The following is a 25,340-nucleotide window of genomic DNA, read 5'->3' as shown; positions in this document are numbered from 1 at the left end:
CTTGAGGGTACCACCCCAGAGACAAGAGGGGTAGCCTTTTCTGAGAGTGTAGACTAATGTTCAGAAGTTTGGAGATTGTATCATGATGTTAGTACTCCACAACTTCAACTAATTTCTAACAAGTAGAATTTTTTTATGTGTCCAGAAAGATGAACAGAGCAGTAAATGATTCCATGACTGAGAAAGCTGTAGAACACTGAGAATGAATTTTGTAATTTGCATTTAGGAAGTTGTGATCAAATCTCAAGGCAAGTGATGTAAAATTAATAACTTTTTTAAAAAAGGTTTTTTTTTTTAAACATTTTTAAATATACCACTTGGAGTCTGAACTGTGTAAGTTATTACTGAATAAAATAAGCAATTATTAAAATGACATGTATCTCCAAACTATTTAATGGTGGTGTAAATATGATACATTATCTTATACAAATCAACCTGAACCAAATTTGCTAAATCAGTCTAATGTAAATTTAACATTGTGTGTATCATCTTTGTGGAACAAAACCTTGGATGTCCATTTTTGTCCATTACGTGTTAATTTTAGAACAAATGGGCCAATAGAAACAATCCAAAGTGACTTAAGAACACACAAGGAAAAAATAATGTTACAGTCACTTCCGTTGAAAGTAAAGAATGTTGTTGCCTTCTCCTGTAAGTGAAGTTTTGTTCCAACAGCGACAATGTATTAAATGAACAAATTCTGTTAGTCAAAAACTACAGTTGGAACAGTCCAGAACCACAACTAAGCACTTTTTACATCATTTTTATTTGAATTAAGCTGATTGTCAAGGCTCAAAACTACAGACATCACAGCACACACAGCAACCCACACAGCACCTTTCAAAATGTAAGAATCTACAAAGTATGCGACTGCAATGGTCAACTTTTGAACATGTAGTAGTTTAATTTAAATAAAAACCATTGTTATAAATACGTACCAAGTATATGCACTCCGGTGTGTTGGGCCCAACTTGATAATATTTGCAAAGCATTAAACTTTACTGTGTAATATCCTCTTCCTCTTTTCTTTCCCCCAGAGACAGTGTGACACAAACAGACTCATTTAGAGACATTAAGGTCACATGTGGAACAGGCACACTGCAAACTGCAGGATCGATCAGACTCCCTCCAGCTGTGTGAGCGTTTGAGAGCATAAGCTTTTCTTAATTATTGAGTGTGTGTGTGTTCTTGTTTGCCAGGTCCTTTTCACCCTTTGTTTTTTTTTAAAGCAAAACAGTCCATCTTTATTAATATACTGAAGTTTAGTAGCATCATTAGCTTTACTTAAAAAGTTTTGCTGCTGCATTTCATATGTAAACCTAAATGTAATAACACAAGTACATTTCATTTACATTATTCACAACATTTTTCCCCACTGATTCTAAACTTCTACATAACACAAAGTATACACTTAAAAAATTTTTAAGTTTTAAAGGGTTCTTTAGTAAAGAAAATGGTTCTATATAGAACCATGAACACTCAAAGAACCTGATGCATGATTAAAGGGCTCTTGGAATCGTAAAAGGGTACTTAAAATTGATGGGCAGTGTGCTGTAGATGGTTCTATATAGCATCAAAAAGGGCTCTTCTATTGTACCAAGCCTGAAATTGTAACAATAGAAGAATCCTTTTTGGTGCTATATAGAACCCTTTTCAAAAAGGTTCTATATAGAACCACATCCAACACATTCTCTCACAATTGGAAGAAACCTTTTGCAATGCAAAGAACCCTTTAATCATGCAAAGGGTTCTTTTCATGTTCATGGTTCTATTTAGAACCATTATCTTTACTAAAGAACCCTTGAAGAACCATCTTTTTTAAGAGTGGAGTGAATAATTTGTTATGATATACAGTACTGTGCCAAAGTTTTAGGCACCTGAGACAATTCTGTCTAAAAAAGCTGCTTATTTGGGCTAAATTTTGGGCATCTTAGCACAATAATGATTCTTAAGTGGCAGAGCAAGCATCACACTCAACACTCTCTCTACCACTTAATATGGTCTTAAACACTAACATGCTCCTGGCAAAAACTGGGCTCTGGGCAGTAAGGTGAATACACCAGTCATCTAGTCAATATATCTAATATTTCTCATTATGACATTGCTGTAATAATAATATGATCATTTTGTTTTAAATACTTGATCCAGTGGCAGCCCTGTACAGTATTATTAGTTATCATCCAGTATCAGGGTTGGCTGTTTAATACTTAATTGAGTTAAATCAGGAGTGTTGGTGATGGATTTGAACAAATGTCTGCAGTGACTGGAGGTATCTGGAACCAAACCTGCATTCTTCCAACTACCTCCCAACTACTTTTTTGATAACAAGAAATTCTTGTTATATTTTTACTGCCTTGATGTTTGTTTTTAATTTATTCTGTTACATGGTGTTTTTGCAGGCAGAAATACCTCTATTGTCCAGACAAACAGTTTAAACAGTGTGCTTAGACTTTTCCACATTATTGTACAACTAACATAAAAAAAAACATCAAAATGCACTAAACACTCATAAAATACTTTTTTTTTTGTGTGATGCTTCTTGTTTTCAGTATTTCTTGATGCTTTTAATAGGAAGACTAGGACGAACAAAGGCTTTCGGGAAGATATGGAGTTTAGGAGAAAAGCAGGAGCTTTTTGGGTGAAGCTGTGATAAGTCAGTGAAAGGTTAAACTAAGTCAGTTCAGGCTGGCTAACAGTCTGAGTGTTTAGCTTAGGCTAGCTGTAGCCTGCCTCTGGAGTTGGCGAGGGGCACCACAGCCATGGACGAGGTGTCACTTTGAGCAGTGGGGGTCAGGTGGCGACGGGTCTGCATGCTGCGCTGCTCCAGAGCCAGGGCCTCCTGCTTAAGAGACAGATCCTCCAGCATCTGGGCTTCATGATGTTGCAGAGACTGCAAGGAGTCCCTGAAAATCAGAGCAAGAGAAAGGATTTGAGTCCAGACCAAAGACCAAAGTTAGGAGGTAGCCTTTTGTTTTATAGACCTAAAACAGGAACTCAGTTCCTTTAGATTTTTTTCAGGTACTTCTTTTAGCCCTTCTGTTTATACACTGGGCTTTTTACTAAAAACACCTGCCTTGTAAGTCCATCAAGGACGTTAATTTCTGCAGAGCTGTGGCCCACCAGGAACTCAGTTTCACACTCCAAATCTAGTTCCTTATCATATCACAGAACCACTGTTGGCTGGATATTGTTGGACGACTCTTGAACTCGTCTGGTGGGCCAGACGTGATCTTGACTTTTCAGCCATGTTAACTTGTCATTGTGCTAACAGCAGTGTGCAAAGTACCCCCTGGTATTTGGGATTTCCCATTTTGGCTGGCTTCTCCAGAGTTGGCAGGCTGCTAACTCACTCGCCATGATTGGTTTAACAATTATTCTTTTGAAAATGCTCTTTTCTAGTTTGGTAATGTGGTCTTCCACACATCAACTGAGATCTTTAAGATCTCCTCTTTTGTCTTCGGTTTGAGAAATAGGTAACAATTCACTCTTTCCACAAAACTCTTGGGAAAGTGGGATAGTTTTCAGATTTACAAATATGCTATGGCATATTATAAAGTTTTTTAGATGTATCTTAGGCATAGTTACAGTTGCTAGGCTGTGAAGGACAAACTGGCTGAACCAGTCTGCTACAGCGCATTCTACAGACATTCAGGGGGGTCTAAGTTGTTAATTAGGGGGTTTCAGACCCCCAGGACCCTGTGTATTTTGCACCTTGGCTGACAGTATGCTTGATGTCCATCAGTGTTGATGAGCACATCATCGACCCCCTATCTTGGGGTGTGCCTTTAGGAGGTGTTTTCAAAATTTCACACTCAGAGTTGTTCCCATCCACATTATTACCACAATTTCTCATGGTTGTCCCTAGACATTTGTTATGTGATCATATCTGACCCCATGGGACTACTCTCAACCTAGACAGGGCTGTTTCTGAACATTTAGGGGCTCTAAGCAACATCCTACTTGGGGGCTCCCACCACCCACCATAACTATTTTAAGATTCACTTTTTCGACTATTTATATTAGGTACAAGTACATACTTGGAGCTTTCTGGTAACTCAGGGGCCCTAAGCAACTGCCTATACCACTTATAGCAAAAAATGCCCCAGAACCAAGCTGTGGCAAGGAAGTTAATGAAAACCCTACCAGCACTGCTGTGCCTGATATACCCATACCAGCAGCACACACACTACCACCTGGTGATAAATGGCCCAGTGGTCAGAAATGGACAAATGACACACGACAGTCTGTTATTGTACACCTATATCATGTACCTATAGCATACAAGACTGACTTGAAGAAAGTGGCCAGTGTGTTTAAGCACAGTGTAAGTGTTTCTATCAAGGACACATTTAAAACAGTGTTACAGCTGAATGTAGTTTGACAGCTTCATGCAATTTTATTAGGTTATTTTACTGTTTGTCCTGCAACATGAACTCCTTTAAGTGTCTTTTGGTTTGAATGAAATCTTTAACAGGTAAGCACTAATGAAGACACACTGATAGACTGGAAGACAAAAAGTTACATTGTCATCTTATATCTAGTCTAAATATCTAATGTTTCTCATTTTGAGGTTTTGATTGCATTATTCACATTATTCAGCTTATTTCTAGATCTAGAGGCAGATAATTTTATGTTTTTCACGACATTATCCCTAAAAAAGCAAAATTTGATTAGATATTGATAGGAGATACAAGATATTTTTTGCAGTATAAAAAAAGACTGCACATAGGACACTTAGATAGGATAGATAGAATAAGTAATACGCACTGAGCCTGAGCCAGTTTCTGTTTCAGAGCCAGAATGGTAGAATCCAGCTGTCTGGCCTCCTCCACCAGCCCATACTGCACCTGAATGGAGAGCATTAGCACCAATTAGACCACTTTAAATGGTACCAACAGACAAACTTGTACTGAACTTAAAACATGAAAGAACATTTCAGGAACATGTCAACTTATTTCAAGAAAAAAAGTCCATTATGAAGTCCTGAGGTTTACCTCATCTCTGCACAGGTCCAAACCAGGCCTCTTGGTCCTGTTCTCCAAACGAGTGTGGACCAGCTTTAGTGGAGCCATCTTAGCCTGCATGTCCCTCTCCAATCCACGGATATCTCCCTCCAGGTCAGTTATCTCATCCTGAGTCTGATAGACAGACGGGAGAACACAGACCAATACACAAACTAAATCAGAGAATCAAATCTCCTTTCCAGTTCTTCAGTACAGTCTACTTTTAGGCCAAGAAACATGAGATGAAGGAAGGGGCTGAAATGTTACAGTTTTTAGCTGCCATTGGAGTTCCTGGAGGGCCTGTTCCAGATGATGAGTGCGTTTACGGAGGGTGAACTCTGTGGCTATGCGCTGAGCCTCCAATTCATTCTGCACCTGAGGGAAAAGGCACATGCTTAGAATGGAATACTTTCTTTCTAGGGCTGTAACAATTAATCAGTTCAAATTGTATTACTCAATTAAAATGATATATGCAGGACTGTGCAAGTGTCAGGAAAAAAAGAAAAGCAGAAACATTTATATATATATATATATATATATATATATATATATATATATATATATATATATATATATATATATATATATGTATATAAAATGACTTAAAAGCTTCAAAAACTATTTTTCAGTGTTTAGTGTGTCCACCCTTTGCCTTTGTTACAGCTTCTGTTATTCTCAGGAGACTTGATTTCAATTTTTCAAAGAAATCTGCAGGGATATTTTTCCAAACCTCCAAAGTTCAGTCTTAGAAGTTGGTTACTTTTATGAATCTCATGAACTCTGGGGTGGTCAGGCCATTGTTCTAAGAACACCAGCAACCTTCTTTGCTTGATTTGCAAATTTTCTTTGTCTGTTTCCTTTTCTCGGTAACAGCTTCCTGACAGCTACACATTCTTTCAGACTCATAGTGTTGATTTGTCTTCTCACAGTGGAAGAATAGACAGAAACACATGGATTTTGTCAGACCTAAAGCAAGAGTGGAGCTTGGTTTTCTCCTCTCTCTCATGAAAGCCTTAAGTGCTATAAGTACTGCTCAGTTGTTAGGAGTTCCGTTTGCTCTGCATTTTCTAATAATTCTGTGAGCTCCTGTTTTAGAAAGTACTGTTTTTTCACTTATTTTCCATTGACTTTCTGTTTGCTTATGCAAGTGGATTAATTTCTGTCTGATCTCCTGAGAAATATCTTCTAAAAAATGGATAATTTGTACATAATGGGTGTTTTGACTGGAAATGAAATAAATGATGGGTGGTGTCTGGCTTTTGCAAAGAACTGTATATTAGCTTTTTATTTGTATAACAAACCGTTATTCTACTGAGATGAAAAGAACCTTGTGCTATGTCTTTTTTTTTTTCAGAAAATATAGACAAATACACAGATAGATTTGGATCTAAGAAGAAGAGAAATAATCAGTCTCAAAGATTCACGGAAATTCACACCACCAACCACACGCACACATCAGCTATCATACCTGAGCTCTAGAGATACTGATATTCTCTCTAAGCTGTAGAGAAGCTTGCATCTCTTCTTTGGCTCTGGTTACATTGTAGTGGCTGAACTGCTCCCACTGCTGGGGGGTTGTGGAACTGCAACACCAATTTCAGATTCAGCAAGAGCTGCTACAAAAGAAAGTGTTCTTCATCTCAACTGCCCTTAAATTGTATCAGTATAAATTAAATGATATTTATTGATATATATTGTGCCATAATTCTGCTGTGGCTCAACCAATGAAAATGCACTAAAAAAAAGGTCTCATTTTGTTCTGAGAGGTCTCATCACTGGCAGAGTCTAATCTGGCTTGATATCATGCAGGAGAAATTCGAGAAGAAACAAACAACTTAAGCTTTAAGAACCAATTTAAGAAGAGCTATAAAACATAAATGTTGGTATTTATATGGTAAATCAATCATAAAGACATGACTAGTCTTTTAGTAAATTGTATACGGTATCTGTGCTTTGCACTATAATTATAATAATTAGTAAATAAGTAATATAATAATTCTGTTTGTTTATTTTTCATTTTATTTGACTTATTTTTGTCCTTCCCTGTTTCTTCTGTCTGTCTACTTGAAAATAGAAAAAAAGCATAAAAAAGAAAAAATGTCTCGTTAAGGCCATTATGAGAACAATTCCTCAACTGAAGGATTACGAGCTAGTAGCCTAACTTCTTAGCTTACCCAGGTGGAACTCTAGTGGGATTGGGCTTCAGTGAGATTTCAGGTGATGTCACAGTGAGGGACAGGCAGGACATGTCTACATCCAAAGCCTCCACCTTGTGCTGGAGGTCAAGGATCAGTTGGTGACGGGCTTCCTGCAGCAAACTGAACACATTTGTCACTGCTAGGGCCAACAGACCCCTAGAATTGACTCTGTTTAAAATAGCCAAATGCATGTTGCTTGCATACTGATTGTGTCCAAGTATAGTAAGTCGTATGCAGTAAATGACCAAAATGAATTTCTCCAGTGTGTCAAAGACAATCAGATGATGTACTACTCCAGCCAAATGTCACAGCATGTGGACAGGATTATTTTTGTGATATACACATCCCATAATGCCATGTGGTCATTTCAGGAGGACATAACTGTAGATGTAACCACCTGGTGATCATGTGATGCTATGGTATAGTACATGGTACATAATGGCAATTGAGAGGATACTATATTGTATAGTACTATGAGAAGTAGTATGCAATATACAGGATATACTAGTACAGTATGCAGTATACAGTATGTACCAGTACAGTATAACGTATAAAGTATAAACTGGTATAAACACACATTTATATATATATATATATATATATATATATATATATATATATATATATATATATATATGATGTATGATATTACAGGGACAAAGTGCTATATTCATACATTGTAGAAATTAGTGCTGCTAAATGAAACGAAACGCTTTTAAATTCCTTTCTCATTAGGAAACTTCCCATTCCATTCTGTTTATCATTACACATCCCCTCTTGCTCTCTCTCACACATTTGTACTCTCTCTCGCCCTCACCACAGCTGTTCGAAGGCTTGGTCAATACGCTGCTGCAGGACCCGCTGTGCCCCATCAATCACGTCCACTTCCTTTTTCAGCTCTGCTTCCACTGGGTCACTAACCAGCTCATTACCCCGGCGACCCTCTCTCAAGGTCAGGCACTCAGCAGAGACCTCTAGGGGCAGCACTGTGGCTGCAAGGGCTCGCTCTGTCTCTTCCTTTGCCTAAAGACAAACATTTCGCTTATCATTTAGAAGAGATTGCCAAAAACAAAAGCCTGGTGTCATTAAAAGAAACTGGGCAATTCTGACAAAGATGCAGATTCTAGATTTTCAAGCAAAAAACATTTATGTTCATGTGTAGTAGAGGATATTTTATCATGATTTGAATTTGTTGAAATTGTTGTTGTGTATACTGAAAGAAAATCATCCCTTACATTTTGTCATGGTTTTCTCAATAAAGAATACAAATATAATTTGTTACATAACCATGTATTTAATTCTGTAATTAAATGTAATAATAATTATTTAAAATATGTAATGAACAGCAAAACCACAACAATAAACCTAGACATGTATAGGTTAAAACAACTGTGGATCTGCATCAAAGGTTAGCCGTCAGTCATACTGCTGGTAGTCTCTTGAATTTGATGCCAACAACACATTCCAAAAACGTTGGGACGGGGGCATGTTTACAACTGCGTTTCATCAGCTCTTCTTTTAACAACACTCTGTAAGTGTTTGGGAACTGAGGAGACGCTGCTGTAGTTTTGAAAGTGAAATGTTTTCCCATTCTTGTTTGATACAGGATTTCAGCTGCTCAACAGTTCAGGGTTTCGTTTGTCGTATTTTTCATCTAATAATGCGCTAAATGTTATCAGTGGGTGACAGGTCTGGACTGTATGCAGGCCAGTTTAGCACCCAGGCTCTTTTAATATGGAGCAATGCTGCTATAATACATGCAGAATGTGGTTTGACATTGTCTTGCTGAAATAAGCAAGGCCTTCCCTGAAAAAGACATCGTCTGGATTGCAACGTGTTGCCAAAACATGTATATATCATTCAGCATTAATGGTGTCTTCACAGATGTGCACTAATGCACCCTTATACCATCATGAATATTGGCTTTTGAACTGTGCACTGATAACAAGCTGAGTGGTCCATGATTTCCAAAAAGAATTTCAAATGTTGATCTGTTTGACCACAGGACACTTTTCCACTTCACTTCAGTCCAATTTAAATGAGTTCAGGCCCAGAGAAGGTGGCAGCATTTCTGGATCCTGTTTATATATGGTTTCTTCTTTGTGTTTTAGAGTATTAACTTGCATTTGTGGATGCAGCGACAAACTGTAATCACAGACAGTGTTTTTCAGAAGTGTTCCTGAGGTCATGCAGTGATTTCCATTACAGAATCATGTCTGTTTTTAATGTAGTACTCACTGCTGCAAATACTGTTTTTTGGCCTTGTCTCTTACATACAGAGATTTCTTCAGATTCTTTGAATCCTTTCCTTTTTGGAAATGGGGTTGTAAATAAACTGTATGTTATAATTTTATATGTGTGTGTTAGCTTAACTGTTTCCAAAGCTCTCCTCGAGACGTTCAGTATTTACAATTACCATCCTCTACCTGCTTTAGCTAAGCAATCCGTTAACACTTTCTATGAATACAACTTACAAGCTCTTACAATGGGGTTATAATATCATATGACCATCAATAACAATCTATACCCATAATGACAAATAAGTTCTGTGTGTGTTTATGAGTAGGCAGGTTTGTTAGTCATAATGCACTCTGCAAGCCGGTTCTAACTTACTTAGCACTGACAATATAACATGTTAGGAACACTAGTTTTAGGGCATTATGTTAATTCACAAAGCAAAACAAACATAGCTATAATGTGTAATTCATTGTTATAAAGTGACTGGTGTGCAGCGAGAACTCAGGACTCTGTACTTATAAATACAATAAAATGTTTTATGTTTTACAGAAAAAAACACACTTACTACCAAGATAAAAAGTTTTGAACAATTTTCTGAGTTGCTTAAGACTTTTGCACAGTACTGTTTTTCTATAGTTTTATCAGATTCCATAGGCACCATCTGCATATGTTTCTATGTGTTTGGGCTACTTCATTCTTTTGGTCACAAGGTACTTGTGGTAGTTCTTTAGTAAACCTCTTTGGAATACAGTAACTATGATAAGGTACTAACTACTGTGAGAGCGTCTATTTCTGCATCCACTTCTTGTGCGCAGGCCTCCAGGCTCTTCTTCCAACGTGCGATGTCACTGATCCTGTCACTCAGCCGACGACTGCTGTCATACTCATCCCAGCTTGTCTGAAAGGAAAATGAAGAAACTTAGGGAACTAGACGGAGTGGATTCCTATGTGGTACAACATGTATAGGAGCACCTCTCTTACTTCTTTGAAAACCTAGGTGGTACAAAGTATCCCAAAGCATTCTTTTGTAGGCCAGGTTAGTGAATGTGCTGGTGATACCAAAGCTTATGCACATAAGGCGCTGCACGACTGTTCATTTCTACTAGTCGATTAGTCATTCAAAAAAATAGTCAACTACTCGTCATTTCCACATTTAAAGAAAAATGTTAGCGTTCTGGATGTCTGTGAAAAGTATTTTATTAGTAGCTCGCTTATAGTGGCTGGTTCTAGCGGCAGCTGCTGCAGTCTGAGGTGTGAGATGTGCACTGCTGGCAAGTTTATTTTATTTCAGTACATTTCAGCCTCAGGCACAAAGAAGTGCACAGCCAGGCTGAAGTAAACTGCACGCTAGAATCACCACAGCTCTCGGAATCTCACTTTTTTAACAGAATTAAAACTGGCTCTGGTCTGTGCACTGTCCAACAGAAAACAAACGATTGTTTGTCAAGCTAAATCCATTTTAAACGCTTTGTCATGCGCCATGTTACAAAAATTAGGAGGTACACCCTCACACCAGTTGCATCAAGTTTAAGCCTAGCTTTACAAATCTGCATTTTAGCGCAGTCTTATGCAGCTTGCAGTGGAATTGCCCTCACTTTGTGTAGTATTTCTAAACTTATAAAGTACTTTGTTCTTTGTGTTTAGCAGAAAAACTTACTCCTGTTCTTTCCTTCTTCCTGTTCACTGCAGATTTTACTGCCACTGCACTGTAAACTTAAATTAGTTGACTTTATTAGTTGAAACCATACAAAGTTATTGCCTTTAAAAATTAAGTTACTTAACAGATTCAAGCTTAAATAACTTTATATTTTAGTTCCAGTTTTCAGTGATCCACACTTCCTCAGCAAGTAAGGTTAAATAAAACAGCCCAATAATTAAAACGTTTCAGTTGAGCTGGCAGTACTGTACTTTTTTTTACTTCACTTACTCTTGATTTTGTTAACTTGTTAGCTTGTTAACTTGTGAACTTGAATCAAATATACTCCCTAGTGCTATGTATTGGTATCAATTAAAACAACCCTATTATATTAAATGGCTTAGATAAGACTAGGGTTACCCATTTCTAAGGACTTAAATAGCTTAATGCATACTTGCCTTTCTGTTAGCATTCATGGCTGTGGGCTGAACTAGTGAGAATAACAGAAGCATGTAAAATGCATCCAAACATTTTAGCATGAGAGTATTCTATGACACAAAAATAACATTATGCAAAGAGAATCACATTTATAAATTAGAAAAATTAGAAGAAACCAACAGATCCGCTAAGAATGCTGGAAAGCTTTTTGGCCATCAAAAGACTCTTTAGTTTGCAGGACTTATTCATTATATAAGAAATAATAAGTGTTGCTAGATTTCTAGATAAGTAATTCTAACAAATAAGTAAACCAGTTAAGCGCAATTGTTTTACAGTGTGTATTTCACATACTGTGCACTAGTGATCAGAAGTTGATTCCGAGGAGTTGGGTTCATGTCTTGGCCAGAGACTCTGAGAGTCAACATACTTGGAGTCGACTCTTAGACTCTGTCGACTGTTTTTTCACTATAATTGCCTCGAAGAACATTTTGATGGATGCATGTGTAAAGCAGGAAAGAAGAATTTCAGTAGCGTGAGTTTTCTTTATTTTCTTCATGATTAGTGTTGCTTATGATTAGAAATAGCACAAGGAACAAAAATGAAAGCCAAAAACAAACAATAATTTTCATAGAAAAAAGAGGATGAAGCTGAAGTTGACTTCTTCTTTGCCAGTTTTTTATTCAAATTTGAAATTCCATCTTAAACGCAGGTACATTCTGGTGCTGGTGCACTATTAAGGTAGCTGGTGCGTCATTTAAGGTGGAATGGAAAAGTTGAATAAGCAGTTGGAGAATACAAAGCCAACTTAAGACCTTGTAGAAATATGAAGACAGTAATGATTTTCTCAGTACATCAGTCCACGTTTCCCCTGCCTCTTGTTATGTAAAACAGCCTGATGGGAAGATGTGTTAAAACATTCGACAGGGCTCATTTGTCGGGCTATCTGATGTTACTTGGTATAATTATGAATTTTTATCATATTACTGTACTATTACTGAATTTTATCTGTAGCTACTCAAAAAATTAGCTAAACATTTAGGATGGTTTAATCTCTGCTAGATCCCTTTATCATCAGATCTGGTGCTGACTTGGTTAAAATTAAGAGGAGTCGAAGAGTCCACTCCAGCGGCAGAGGTCGAGAGTCGGAGTTGACTCCAGAAAACCCAGATTTGTGCATCACTAGCATCCTTGACTGCTGCCCACAGCGCTGACTAGTGGATTTATTAGTCGACTGGTAGTCTATGCAACGCCTAATGCGCACCCTAACACAAGATATTCAGCATCTTGTAAACCAAGTTAGAGTTACCAAGTACGTTTGCCTTAGTAACCACATTTTCTTACATTTTACATCCAGGAAACTTGAGTCTCTTTGATAAAACATCTGTCTTAATTGGTACTGCAATCCCTAAGACCCACCCCCATTCCTAATGCATTACCTTATTGGCTGTCTCATTTCGCAGAGCCCGCCCCTCTTGCCGTATCTCGTGTGCAATGTGTCGCCTGTGCTGTGCGGTCTCTGAGATCTGTTCATTGCTGTTCTCCCAGTCAGGCACTCTGCAGCGGAGGCCTGGCTTCATGCTCAGGGTGGCCATGACTAAAGAACAGCTGTGACAAACTGAGAATAAACGATTACTGAAATCCAGTCAGATCTTTTTATGGTGGATAGTGCAGGCAATGAATTTATTTATGTCATATATACACAGCCAGCCACTTTAATACCTACCCTTTGAGGTACACAGTCAGGCTTGGATCATCAAGTTTTCAGCCCCTGGGCACAAAGTATTATTTTTCAATATCACAGCAGGTTACATGAGGGCTGTGCAACATCACAATGGTAGCGTACTGACTGCAGTGCCACAATGTCACTACTGTAAGCACATATTCATTTTTTCCAATTAAGACAATCAAAACAATAGCAAGAGCACAAGTTAACATAAAGCCAACAACCAGTGTGACATTTCCATATAAAGCATGCATCTGATATGCACAACATTAACCTCAATGAAAAGGACAAATTAAAACTGGACAGCTGATATATGCATAATTAAGACAGAAAAAAAGCAACAAACCTAAAAAAAACAAACTGTCAAACATCCTAAGCTAAAGCATACTGCCATGGCAGGTGAGGAAAAACATATTTCATTTATATCTTATTCAGCTGGTGACCAGATATTATTTTATTATTTGGGTGGCAAATGTACACAAACATATGGTCCACCACCAATATAACATCTAGTTACCAACAGTACTGTTGTTAGAAACTGATTAGTGATGCAGGACAGCAGATGGGCTACAGACTGTAATTGTATACCTATACGACGCACCCATACGATACATTTAGGCAAAATAGGCTATAGATAAATGGGCTGATTTCTATTATTTATTATCATTATTATTATTATCATTATTATTATTATTATTATTATTATTATTATTTGAGAAAATGAATCAAAGAATGGCTTTGTGATCCAGGAGAGGACTATATGTAGGCATGCAGCCAGTTATTAGGTTTCTCAGTAAAATAAAACCTCAGCCTCACTCTCTGCTGGAACCTGTTTTACATTAGCTCTAAAAAGAACTCACATTTCTACTCCTTTTCTTATAAAGCTACGACCAAAAATCATCTAAAAAGTAAGAATAAGTTCATAATTCATATAAGAGTTTAGCAAATCGGCACATAAATGCGGCAGCATTTTCATTCTCAAAAGGTCTGGTAGTTTTGCGTTAAGCGCCTCGATGGCGTTTGACTCACCCACAGCGCTGGAATCCGCAGATGCTCTTTTGTGCGCGTGTAATTCAGACGCCACAGCGCTGCGGAACAAAGCGGCCGGTCTCCTAGCAACGAGGACGCGACTGCTCCTCAATAATTAAAGTGCCATAGCAACGAACATTAAACAGTCTCTCATTGGATGACGCCATCGTTCGAGGGTGCTCTGACATAGGAGATGTGGCGCGAGCCACTTTTTATAGATGTACAAAAATGCAGGTACAGGTATGAGGGAAAATATAGAATATGAAAGAGGAAAATGATGTCATATGAAGGATAAAGGAGCTGGGTTGCAAGTTAGGCTTCATTAAAACTGTTAGAGTATGTTATCTGTAGGTCACATGTATGTTAGAATGTAACCCTATTTGTTTTTTCCACAGGGTTCTTTTGCTAAGGTGAATCAGTCAGGCGGTAAAAAGTAACAATGAAGGCCAAGAAGCATTCAAAGCAACCAAGATAGCTAGGATATATCAGCCCACTCGGATTGATAAGGTCAGCACCCTGTAGACTGTTTGCCACGGCTGGTCCATCCCCAGCCATCTAGATTATTGTCCTGCAATGCAAAGCCTAACAAGTTTTTAATCTCCTCAAACATAGTTTAAATTCAAAGAGTCCTTAATTTTGGAAATTAACGTAAGACAAATATACTATATTTTATTTTGTTGAAAAAAAAAAACATTTTGTGGGGGTGGTGGGAGGGGACGGTGAGCAGTGAGATAGGATATCATTGGTTAACATTCTTTTGCCCCACCCACTGGTGCCTGGTGACATCATCAGAAGATGTTTTAGAGGCAAAAATCAAGACAATTTGACAGGCAAACTAGCATTTTAATTTTAGGTTGACTTACAGTTGTTTTTTTCACCTGCTACTTTTGTACTTCTACTCAAGTTGTTACTTCTACTTGAGTCATTATTTCACAGAAGCAACAGTACTTTTACTTTTTACTTGAGGGTGGGTTTAGGCTCTGCAAAACCCAAACCAGATGGTTTCTTTGAACCATTCTTGTAGGCCTGTAGGAAGCCGGTAAAGCACGCCACTGTTGTTGCTGACACTGAGCTAGATTGGTTACAATTGTATAACTTTATTTCTGATATTGTTGTTAAAATTATATACTAAACTAATTTACAAAGGACGATGAAAGAAAGAAATGAAGGAAAAATAAGTAAATTGGACTGTGGGTGGAAACTGAGCGATGAAAAGTGCCATTTTGTCTAATACTCTGCTTAACCACTGGTCGGCCACCTGGAAAACACTGAGCAAAAAGCCAGTGGGATGCCAGCTTTGCTGTCAATGGGCCAGTAGTGGTCTGTCATCCTCTTACTATCTGGAAAGTCAGAGATGATGCACAGATCAGAAGAAAGGTTCAAAATGCAAATGTAGTTCTACTCAGTTATATTTAGGAAAAGCAAAAGAACTTATGGCTAATAAAAAAGACGTTTAAGTAAGTCAAATTTTAGTCATTTTTTGTGGTCCTTTTTTCAGCAAAAAAGAGCATGCATGCATTGTACATCCATAGAAAATTTATAATCTGACAAGCAGTTAAACTGAATTTGCACAGTCTGACATGCATCTCGTGCCATGTGACATGCTGTAAATGTGTAAGATCGCTGAATTTAGTTACTCTCTCTCACTCTCAATAGCTTTGTAAAATATTGCCAAATATAACAAGAACACCTGTTTTAATCTGCAGGACAATGAGCCAAAGCACAAGGGGAAAGCTGTCTTGGTGTTTATAAGAAAGAAAATTAACGTTCTTGAGCAGTCCAGTCAAACACCTGATCTAAATCTTTCTGGGAATCTGTGGTAAGCACTTAAAAACTGCGGCCTTTAGGAACTTGCCAAGAAATTTTATCCGATTTGTCACAATGAATAGAGAAAATGTGCACTAAATGTATTTATTAAATGTATTTATTAAAATGTATTTACTCATTTTGTTAATGAGTTTCCTTATTTTATTCTTATAATTCCTCAGTCTGAGCATCAGGTTTTGAATAAGATCAAATGTACTTAAAAAATCTGTAAACTTTATTTCACAAGCTTGAACATCCTAGGTGAGGAATACTTTTACAAAGTTCTGTATAAAAGGATGCAAGACAATATACTCCTTTATAAGTCAATACAATATTTAATCCTTATGTTACAATTACATTACTATTATTTTTAGGTATTATGTTTGAACTATTAACAGTATTCATCATATATTTAAGATGTACAGGGGCATGAGACAGGCCAGTGTTTTTGGCTAATAATTAGCCAACGTGTAGTGTTTGACGGCACACTCTGTACACACAACACAGAGGACGCTCAGTTTAGCTGCACCACTTTTTCCATTTCAGAGAGGTAATGTCAGCAAACTGTTACTGCCTAATTGCACATTAATGGAGCAGGTCCAGAATATTCTTTTACACAGATTCAAGATTAAGCTGTCCATGCTCACATTCTCATCTGGTCTATTAACAGAACCTGCTAAAATGATCCCAGATCAGCATAAAAACTGATAGAGGGCATTTTGGAAAATAATAAAATGGTTCACAGTTACTTAAATAAATGTAAAGAGGATAAAATCTCTTTACATTACTATACATTAAAGCTAAGAAAGCATTTTCCTAAAGTTGGTTTTGTTGTATCAGCAAAATACTTTGAGTTCATGTACCACTGTTGCTGTTGAAGTAATTCAATGCGTCTTGTCAATAAATGATGCCACAAACAGCATATTTTATGATAATGATTTGGTCTGGAAAGTAGAAATAATCTGGTTACTGAAGCAAATTATGAAAAAGAAAACTAAATGAAAATAAACCTAGTAATGCATTTCCTAGTAAGACATGGAAATCAGTGTGCCAGTTTGAATGCCTGTCATCTAAACTGCAGTAGATCAATGAAAAAGTTCTGTTCCCACATTAGCATTTTGATTGGCTTCCTGGAAAGGACCTTCCAAATGTGCTCTACAAGTAGTCCATCTCAGCCGTCTCTAGATATTTTGAAATGTGGTCCAATATGAGTTTCTCATTTGCTGGGTCTTTCAGGTAGAAGTGTGATCCGGAGAGCATCTGCACAGTGAAATCACCACTAGTCATAGCCTTCCATGCTGTTAAAAAAAGACATAAGAACATGTTGTAGTCATAGCGATGCTAATATCTGTTCAAATTACAGATGAACTGGATTTCACGTGAAATTTTTCATTAAGCTTTAAATTCTGAGCTGTTATACTCTATAATAACATGTGTGCTATACAAAGAAAAGTTGATGCGCCATAAGGCATGATCCTTAATGACGTGATTTCGAATCCTAAATATTACAATATTAATATTTACAGACTCAACATCCTGTAGTGTGGAAGGAACACTGATTCTCTCATCTGTGAAAGACGCTGTGCTGAGATCATGCATGAAAAACTGATAACCAATAAAGGCAAGCTTAACATAAGGATACAATTTGATATTTAAAATTTGAAATACAATGAAATTGGCATGATTCATTGCTATGATCATGCCAATTTCTACTAGGGCCCCAATTTCAGTTGCTTATTTGAAGCTGCACTATTTAAGTTTGTTTGTTAAAATTAGAAGTAGCAGTACTACTGAGTAAGAAGGGAAAAAAAAACATGCTAATATGTGTGTGTGTGCACTACTGTGAGTAACCCTTTAAAGCCTGAAACAGTAATTTAAGGTCAGAGGTGTTCGATTGGATTTCACTTAAGTTTTTCTGACCACTTTTATGTCTTTACATATTAACATCACCGACACAGGCTCAAAAAGAAGGAGAAATGGAAATCAACATTATTCTGAAGAAGATACAATGACAATAACACTCTTTAAATATTCAACATGCTCGCAATCATCAGATTCTTTTGCTCAGGGAATGGGTCTAAAGCACACCTGAGATTACAAAATGTGTAATTACACATTTCCACCAGAGAGGTCTCCAAATCCCCAAATCTTACATAGTGTAACTTTAAAATGAGAATAAATCATCACTATCAGTATTGTAAAAACCTTGCAGCTGTCCACTTTTTCTATGCAAAATGTGCATATGACTGCAAAAAAAAGCAATCTGTGCCACAATATTCTGTGTGATCATAATCTGAAAGTGTGTTGTGTTTAGTTTTGGGTAAATCTTGGTGACCGAAGTGAGACTAAAAGCAAAAAATCTGTGAAATCTGTCATTATGTGTGGGGTCTGTCATTATGTGTGGGGTCTTAAGTATTAGTTGGGCCAAGTATTAGTTGGATCAGGTGTGTTTGGAGCCTGGAAAGCACTAGTAAAATATGCAGGGCCTCTAGGACCAGGGCTGGGAAACACTGATCTAAAGCAAAACAGAACTTAAAGCTGAATGAAATTCCCCCAGGTTTACCTTACTAATCATTTTGAGAGGCCTTTAGTACAGGACAAAATAGATTAGGACTAATTTGGCTACACAATAAAACTGCTTTGTGGTCCTAAGATACAAGCAATGCCTCAGATTGGTCCATATGGCTCTATGGAGTAATAATGTTGGAATAACACAAGGAAGGATAACCCCATCTCTGACCTTGTAAGTCATGTGGCAAATCTTCCTTGCCATCAAAGCACGAGACTGGGCAAGAGAGGAAAGGGCTGGTCGGCCTGTTACACCTGCAACACATAAAGACAAGAGGTAAAATAGTTATTGCTGTGGTTCCTAAAGTCAGTCCTGGGGGGCTCATGCTCTGTACATTTTGTTTTTGACCTACTTTAACACCTGATCCAGCACACAAGGAGCTTGTTAATTAAAAATTAATTAGTTAAAAAGCTGATATAGAGTATTGTGCAAAAGTCAGAGACCAAACTTTTGTTTATTTCATTTTCAGTCAAAATGGCCATTAAGCGCAAGTCCAGTGTCAGGAAAAAAGCAGGAAACATACATTTAACAGGAAAGTACTTTTGTACACTCAACTGCCATTTACTTTTTCCTTCCTTCAAATCTTAAAATCAACCAGTTACAGCTGTACTTTTCCAACAAAATCTATTCCCAGAGGAGTCACTTACATTATGTTGCTCTTCAAAGAGACCATGAGTGCCCAATCCTGGTCCTAGAGATCTATGACCCTGGAGAGTTCACATCCAACACACATGGCTCTAATATTAAGATGCCTCAATAGGTCTTCAGGTGTGCTAGGTTTGGGATGGAGCTAAACCACACAGGGTGGTAGATCTCAGGGACCAGAATTGAGATAGACATTAAATGGCTGAAAGAGATATTTCTCAGGAGATTAGACATAAAATAATCCACTTGCACAAGAAAGGGGGAAGTCAAAAGAAAATAAGTGAAAAACAGGAGTTTCCACTGTAGTTCAAAAAGGTCTTAAAAATGGAACCTTGCAAGACCTGTTAGACCACCAAAACTGTCAGCACGAGATAAACAGCATTTAAAGCTTTTATCTTTGAGAGATTCTTGCTTCGGAACACAAAATGGTCATTTTGACTGGTAATAAGTAAATGAAAGGAAGGTCTCTGACTTCTGCACAGTTCTTTCAATGTGCCAAAAGGGGGAAAGCAATGCCTCCATCTGAGGTAACTGGAAACTGAGCTGAATTTCTATCACTATTGAATATCAACAAAACCTTAAAAAAATAGAATATAACAGTGCTTTCTCTACATGTTTAAATACAATATGTTCACTGCCAGTTGAGGATCTCATTGATCCTTTTCGTGATGGCTAAACTAGGTATGATTTCCTAAATTTAACACTTTGGAAAAAAGGTAAAACATAAAATGTTATGGCACATTTTACATTTTATGTTTTATTTTTTCCCCAGTCTTTTTAGATCCAGTCTTTTAACATGAAGAACACATGAACATATATTTCAGATGATAAGTAGAACGTATTATTTTTTAATGTTTTAATTTATTTAAATGTATTTTTTAAAGTTTCTTGTTTGAGGTTTTCTGCTATGATCATTTATTCTTTCACAATATAAGCAGCCTGGCCTGCATTTTTACAAATGCATTCATAAAAGGTTCTTTTAAATAAAATGTATTGTCATTATATTGTTGCATTTCACTATCTTATGCCAAACAGTGTAAATATGCAGTAAATTACATAGTTAAATATATCCCACCCACCTGTAGTTCTCCACTACATTGAGGTCCGCCTTCAAGGCTGGCAAAAATAGCTTCAGCACCTCAGGATTGGCCAGTATTTCAGGAGGTGTTCCCCCGATGGAGGTCATCCACTGGAGGAATTCCTCATCAGACAGGTGGCTTCTCCGTGGGGCCTGTAATCTGGTTTCAGACTGAGAGAGAGGATCATACACTAGTTTAGCATATGCATCTGATACATTCCTTACATGCAGGAGCACCATCCTTATCTGCAGAGAGTGACTGAAAAATAACTTTTTAAAAAACAAACACTACTTGAAGTCACTATGATAATTATTTCATGCTTTGCAATCAACCAAATGTAATGATTTACCAGTAGATAACAGTCACGCTACTCTATTTAAAGGGATAGCTCAATCAAGCAATGCTAATGTAGCTAGCCTTAACCAAAATACTGCTGCCTGATTGAACTATGACTTTAAGGCATCTTTTATCTGGTGTTATATTGAGGTGGTACCCTTGTAAGCTATACTGTGCTGCTGCTATCTTTGAAATCACCATTGTTCTGCTCAAATGAGCACAAAGAGCAAACCACACTTACATAAGGTGCAGAAGCTCCAGAGAGGAACACGTGCACTGGTTCAAGATTGTGAACGTTCTTCACATGCTCAGCAAAGGCATAGCTGGTCATGGCACCAAAACTGGTGGCACAAATGAACAAAAGAAGTTACTTTATATAGCCCAAATCAACTGTATTGATAAATAGGGAAAACACAAACAATAATAAGAAGTAAACAAAGGAAAAAAAAAAAAACAAGTTAAAACACTGCCAGCAAATGACCTTTGAACTCACAATCCAGACTGTGAATGGATCTGAATTCCATATACATTGCTTTTTTACTTCTATTAGAAACTACAACCTTGTTTCCAAAAAGTTGGGACACTGTAAAATGTAAATAAAACACTGCTTTGATCCCACATCCCAGAGGTCCTATGGAAGCCAAAAAATAACCTGACAGTATGTACAGCACTGTGCAAAAGTCAGACACCACCATCATCACTGTCATTTCCAGTCAAAATGCCATTTAGTACAACTTATTTATTGTTCAGGATATATTTCTGATGTGATTATAAGGAAAATAAGTGAAAAAAATTGAGTTTCCAAAACTGGAGCAAAAATATTAAAAGATATAGAGAAAGTGGGACTCCTGACAACCACGCAGGACCTGTAAGACCATCAAATCTGTCACCATCAGCTAAACAGCACTTTTTTTCTTTGAGAAAGAGGAAAAAATTAAGCTCCACTCTTGTTTCAGATCTGAAAAAATCCACAGAGTTTCTGTCCATCCTTCCACTGTAAGAAGACTCAGCCCTAAGGATGAAAGGATGTGTAACCATCAAGAAACTGTTACTGAAAACAAGGAAACAGATGAAAAAAGCAGAAAATTTGCAAATCAAACGAAGAAGCTGCTGGTGTTCTCAGAACAATGAACTGGCCCTCAACATCACTGAATGTGTTTGGGATTATTTGGATCATGAGAAGCAGAAAATACAACCAACTTCTAAAACTGAACTTTGAAGATCTCTGTCGACCTCTCTGCAAATCCCCTGAGAAGAATAGAAGCTGTTTTGACTAAAAATTAAATAAAAAAAGGGTCTCTGACATTTGCACAGTACTGTACACATCATTACATAATATGAAAAAAGTGCCAAAAAGGGTTTGCTGAGTGATGCCAGCAAAATCACTTTTGGATTTTTGAGTGTGAAAAACCTTGTAAAAGTTTAAAGAACATAATGTAAAAGTTCTAAACCACTTTCATTATGTGGAGGTTCTTTAAACTTTAAAAAAATAAATAAATAACTGAAAGGTTTTTCGGGAACCAAACGTGGTTCTTCTATAGCACGTATGTCAGGCTCCAGTCCTTGTGGGCCAAAACACTGCAGACTTCAGCACACCTGATTCAGCTTTTCAGCTAATTAGCAAAGCCGTCAATTAAGAATGTTAGATGAGGGTAAACGCTAAACTCTGTAGCATCTTGGCCCGGAAGTTCTCCAGTTTGACATGCCTGTTCTACAGCATCAAAAAAGAAGTCTTGTGAAATTTTAAGAATCTACATTTATGTCAGTGCAAGAAAACATGACAAAGTATAGAAGACAGTAATATCAAACTGAAACATTCACATTAAACGGTGTGGGGGATTTAAGTTACTGTTTAAAAAGAAATCTCATGAAGCTTCTTAGTAACACCAACCTGTGTCCAAAGAGGGCAAACGGTTTCTCCCTTAGTTCTGGCAACAGCACACTAATGACCTCATCAAGGATCTGCTGCATGTGCTGGAAGAATGGTTCTTTAGCTCGGCCCTCTCTGCCCGGCAGTCTGACTGAATAAACTGCATTCAGATGTTGAAAAACAAAAAACTGAGCATGAAGACAAGTAGAACATTTCCAATTCTGCAATACAAACTTGACCAGTTTACACAGCCGGCTGTGAACACAAGTCAAGCTGTTAGTACGAGTACAAAACTATGTTTTTTCCTCCAATAACTCTCAGAAATCTCAGAAAGCAATTAAATAAAGTCTGGAAAAAAAAAACAACAATATGAAACACCATCAAACCTTTAAAGCATTAAAGAAATGAAACAAATAATTCTACTAAATAATACCAGTTGGATGGTGTGACAAATACAGCACAATACTATAGTCTTACAATAGTATACTATCCTATATGTAACATGTATGTATGTATGTATGTATGTAGATGATCTTGGCAAATACCTTCGACAGAGCTGTTAAGGAGCCTCCCCCAGCGAGCGTAGTGAATGGAGCCTCCACCTGCCCAAGGGAAGCAGATCAGCCTGGCTACAGCGTCCGGCTGCTTGCTAAAGCAGTTAATGACCTTGTCCATTCCAACTAGAGAAATAAAACATTAAGCCAAGGCAGAACAGACATAAATTATGTATTTGATCCTGTCAGTATTTTTAAATCTGCATATTTTGTCAATTCATGTCCACTTGCATTTAAAAGAAGGCAACATCATTGAAGGCTTAGTTCAGCCCACAGCCCAGGCCATGTACTACATCACTGAAAAGTTTGTTTTCTGTAGAATCTTAACAGAATATCTACATAAGTCTGTTTCCTCTGTACTAATGACAGCATTCCCGAAGTATGTTTTCTGAGATTTCACTGGGTAACGTATGCAATTCTGAGCCTGATTCTGAATATCTACAGCAAGCCGTTTTATAACAGAATATATATACAACACATTCTCCATCAATCTGAAGAACTCTTTAGTCATGCAAAGGTTCTTTAAGTGTTAATGGTTCTATATAGAACCATTTTCTTCACTAAAGACCCATTGAAGAACCATATTTTTTCAAGTGTACAACAAACCATTTCACACCAAACCTTTCTCAATGACTTTATTATCCAGAAATGTTGAAAAACTGATGGATTTCCCCTTTAAGCAGTTGATGCAATTCTAAAGAGACAAGCTTCAGTTTTGTAAAGCCTCAGACTTTATAAGTCTCAAAGCTCTTTAAGAGCTTCAAAGTTTGACCAAATTATCCCTCCATCACTGCTGATTACAGCAGTTCTTTGACTACTAAGTATCACCAAAAGCAGAAAACACAGAATAAACCCAAAACTGTTCACCTGCCAGTCAAACACAGCACATTTCAGCCTTAGACTCTCAGCAGTATCTGCAGTGGACCTGGATCACTGCTGACACCGCAGAAAAACTACAGTAGGAACTAAACAACTTCCTCGAGTTCACAACCTGCCCGAGGTGCCTTCAAGACCCTCAAACCTTATGAAAAATCATGTTTCATTAGATCACGTTTGGCCCACTTTCTGAACACGCTGGAGAGTCCAGACCTACAAAATACAAACACCTTGAGTTCACTTTCTTACTTCGAAGATGAAGCGTGTCTGTTTCAGCGCTCCGTAAACAAAACACAACATTAAAATTAAATTTAATTAAAATTAACGTGGCTGAACGTTCACAAACACAGAGCTGCTGAATGAAGCTCTGGATTGGCTTCTTCTTCGGCGAGCTCAGCCTGATTCAGAGCGCAATGCTGCCACCTACAGACCACAGTGCTGAACTGTAAACCACTTTCTCAGCTCTCACCGCTACACAGCTAATAAAACACACTGTTTTATTGTGTTATATTATGAGGACAGATGACGTGTATCTGACACAGAAGAGTTATTCATTTTGTTATGAAGATGAAGTCATATACGTCAGTTTATCTCATTTTGAATATATAATTGAAAATTAAAAACAATGTATATTTCATAATATGTAATAACCTGACTGCCTTCATTTTTCTGTTAATTGAACTTCTTATAGTAAGTTAACAGAACAACAGTCTGTATCCAATTAGCTTAAAATATTAAAGCAACCACGATTACTTAATTTTTTTATGTTAAAACATGAAATCATTTTACAGTGTGCATCTCTTAGTTCCACTGAAATCTAAAAAGCCCCCATAGTTTTTACAGCAGATTGAGCAGATGTTGACAAGGTTAAGTATGCACTGCAAGGGTCCTATAAAAGTTTAATTTAACTTAGTTCTCTTTTGTTGAATAAAGAGCACTGATATTGGTGTTTATGTTTAGCCTCTCAAATAGCTGTAATACTGCAGTATACTAAAAGAACTACAAGGAAAAAACCACATACTATCACACTGATGTTTATAGAGTGTCTATATGAGAGCTTTAAAGCACATTGCGTTTGCATTACGTCCAGTCTTCAGTATATAATAGTTGATTGGTATTACTATTTATTTATTAAAATACTTAATAATTATCTATTATTGTTCACTGAAAACTACTAAGGACCCTTCTCTTTGGGTGCATCATGTTGTATATCTTTAACCCCTTAACAATTCAGGCTTATTACCTACGAAGGCTTATTACTTAGTAGCCACAGGGACTTCAATGCAAAATAATGGAGATATTCTTAGGTTATAGAAGTGTGTAATAAAACTTTGGGCCCA

The 25,340-nt window shown here is 37.2% G+C and overlaps 2 protein-coding genes across 5 annotated transcripts; both read right to left on the bottom strand.

Moving 5' to 3' along the window:
• Window positions 1-2,604: 2,604 nt before the first annotated feature.
• tekt2 (tektin 2 (testicular)) lies at window positions 2,605-14,285 on the bottom strand. Of its 3 annotated transcripts, XM_036567337.1 has the most exons (11): window positions 14,266-14,285; window positions 13,237-13,281; window positions 12,950-13,128; window positions 10,212-10,337; window positions 8,019-8,224; window positions 7,178-7,321; window positions 6,472-6,586; window positions 5,271-5,378; window positions 4,995-5,138; window positions 4,768-4,847; window positions 2,605-2,903 (listed from the first exon to the last, which is right to left on the bottom strand). In XM_036567337.1, the coding sequence occupies exons 3-11, from the start codon at window positions 13,103-13,105 to the stop codon at window positions 2,711-2,713; spliced, it is 1,272 nt and encodes a 423-aa protein (XP_036423230.1). In that variant the 5' UTR covers window positions 13,106-13,128; window positions 13,237-13,281; window positions 14,266-14,285; the 3' UTR covers window positions 2,605-2,710. The 3 variants fall into 3 exon arrangements, with proteins under 3 accessions (XP_036423230.1, XP_036423229.1, XP_036423231.1); XM_036567336.1 differs by lacking the exon at window positions 14,266-14,285 and having other exon boundaries at window positions 13,237-13,504; XM_036567338.1 differs by lacking the exon at window positions 14,266-14,285 and having other exon boundaries at window positions 12,950-13,118; window positions 13,237-13,504.
• A 2,003-nt stretch (window positions 14,286-16,288) lies between these two features.
• Window positions 16,289-24,381, bottom strand: olah (oleoyl-ACP hydrolase). Of its 2 annotated transcripts, none has more exons than XM_036567340.1 (7): window positions 24,250-24,381; window positions 23,116-23,250; window positions 22,592-22,730; window positions 20,942-21,041; window positions 20,365-20,534; window positions 18,812-18,894; window positions 16,289-17,369 (listed from the first exon to the last, which is right to left on the bottom strand). In XM_036567340.1, the coding sequence occupies exons 2-7, from the start codon at window positions 23,243-23,245 to the stop codon at window positions 17,227-17,229; spliced, it is 765 nt and encodes a 254-aa protein (XP_036423233.1). In that variant the 5' UTR covers window positions 23,246-23,250; window positions 24,250-24,381; the 3' UTR covers window positions 16,289-17,226. The 2 variants fall into 2 exon arrangements, with proteins under 2 accessions (XP_036423233.1, XP_036423232.1); XM_036567339.1 differs by lacking the exon at window positions 24,250-24,381 and adding an exon at window positions 23,992-24,078.
• Between the last annotated feature and the right edge of the window lie 959 nt (window positions 24,382-25,340).

Source organism: Colossoma macropomum, unplaced genomic scaffold, assembly GCF_904425465.1.
Source record: "Colossoma macropomum unplaced genomic scaffold, Colossoma_macropomum, whole genome shotgun sequence".
In the NCBI taxonomy this organism is placed as follows: Eukaryota; Metazoa; Chordata; class Actinopteri; order Characiformes; family Serrasalmidae; genus Colossoma; species Colossoma macropomum.
Note: the sequence above shows the minus strand (reverse complement) of the source record. Positions and strands in the feature narration are given on the sequence as shown.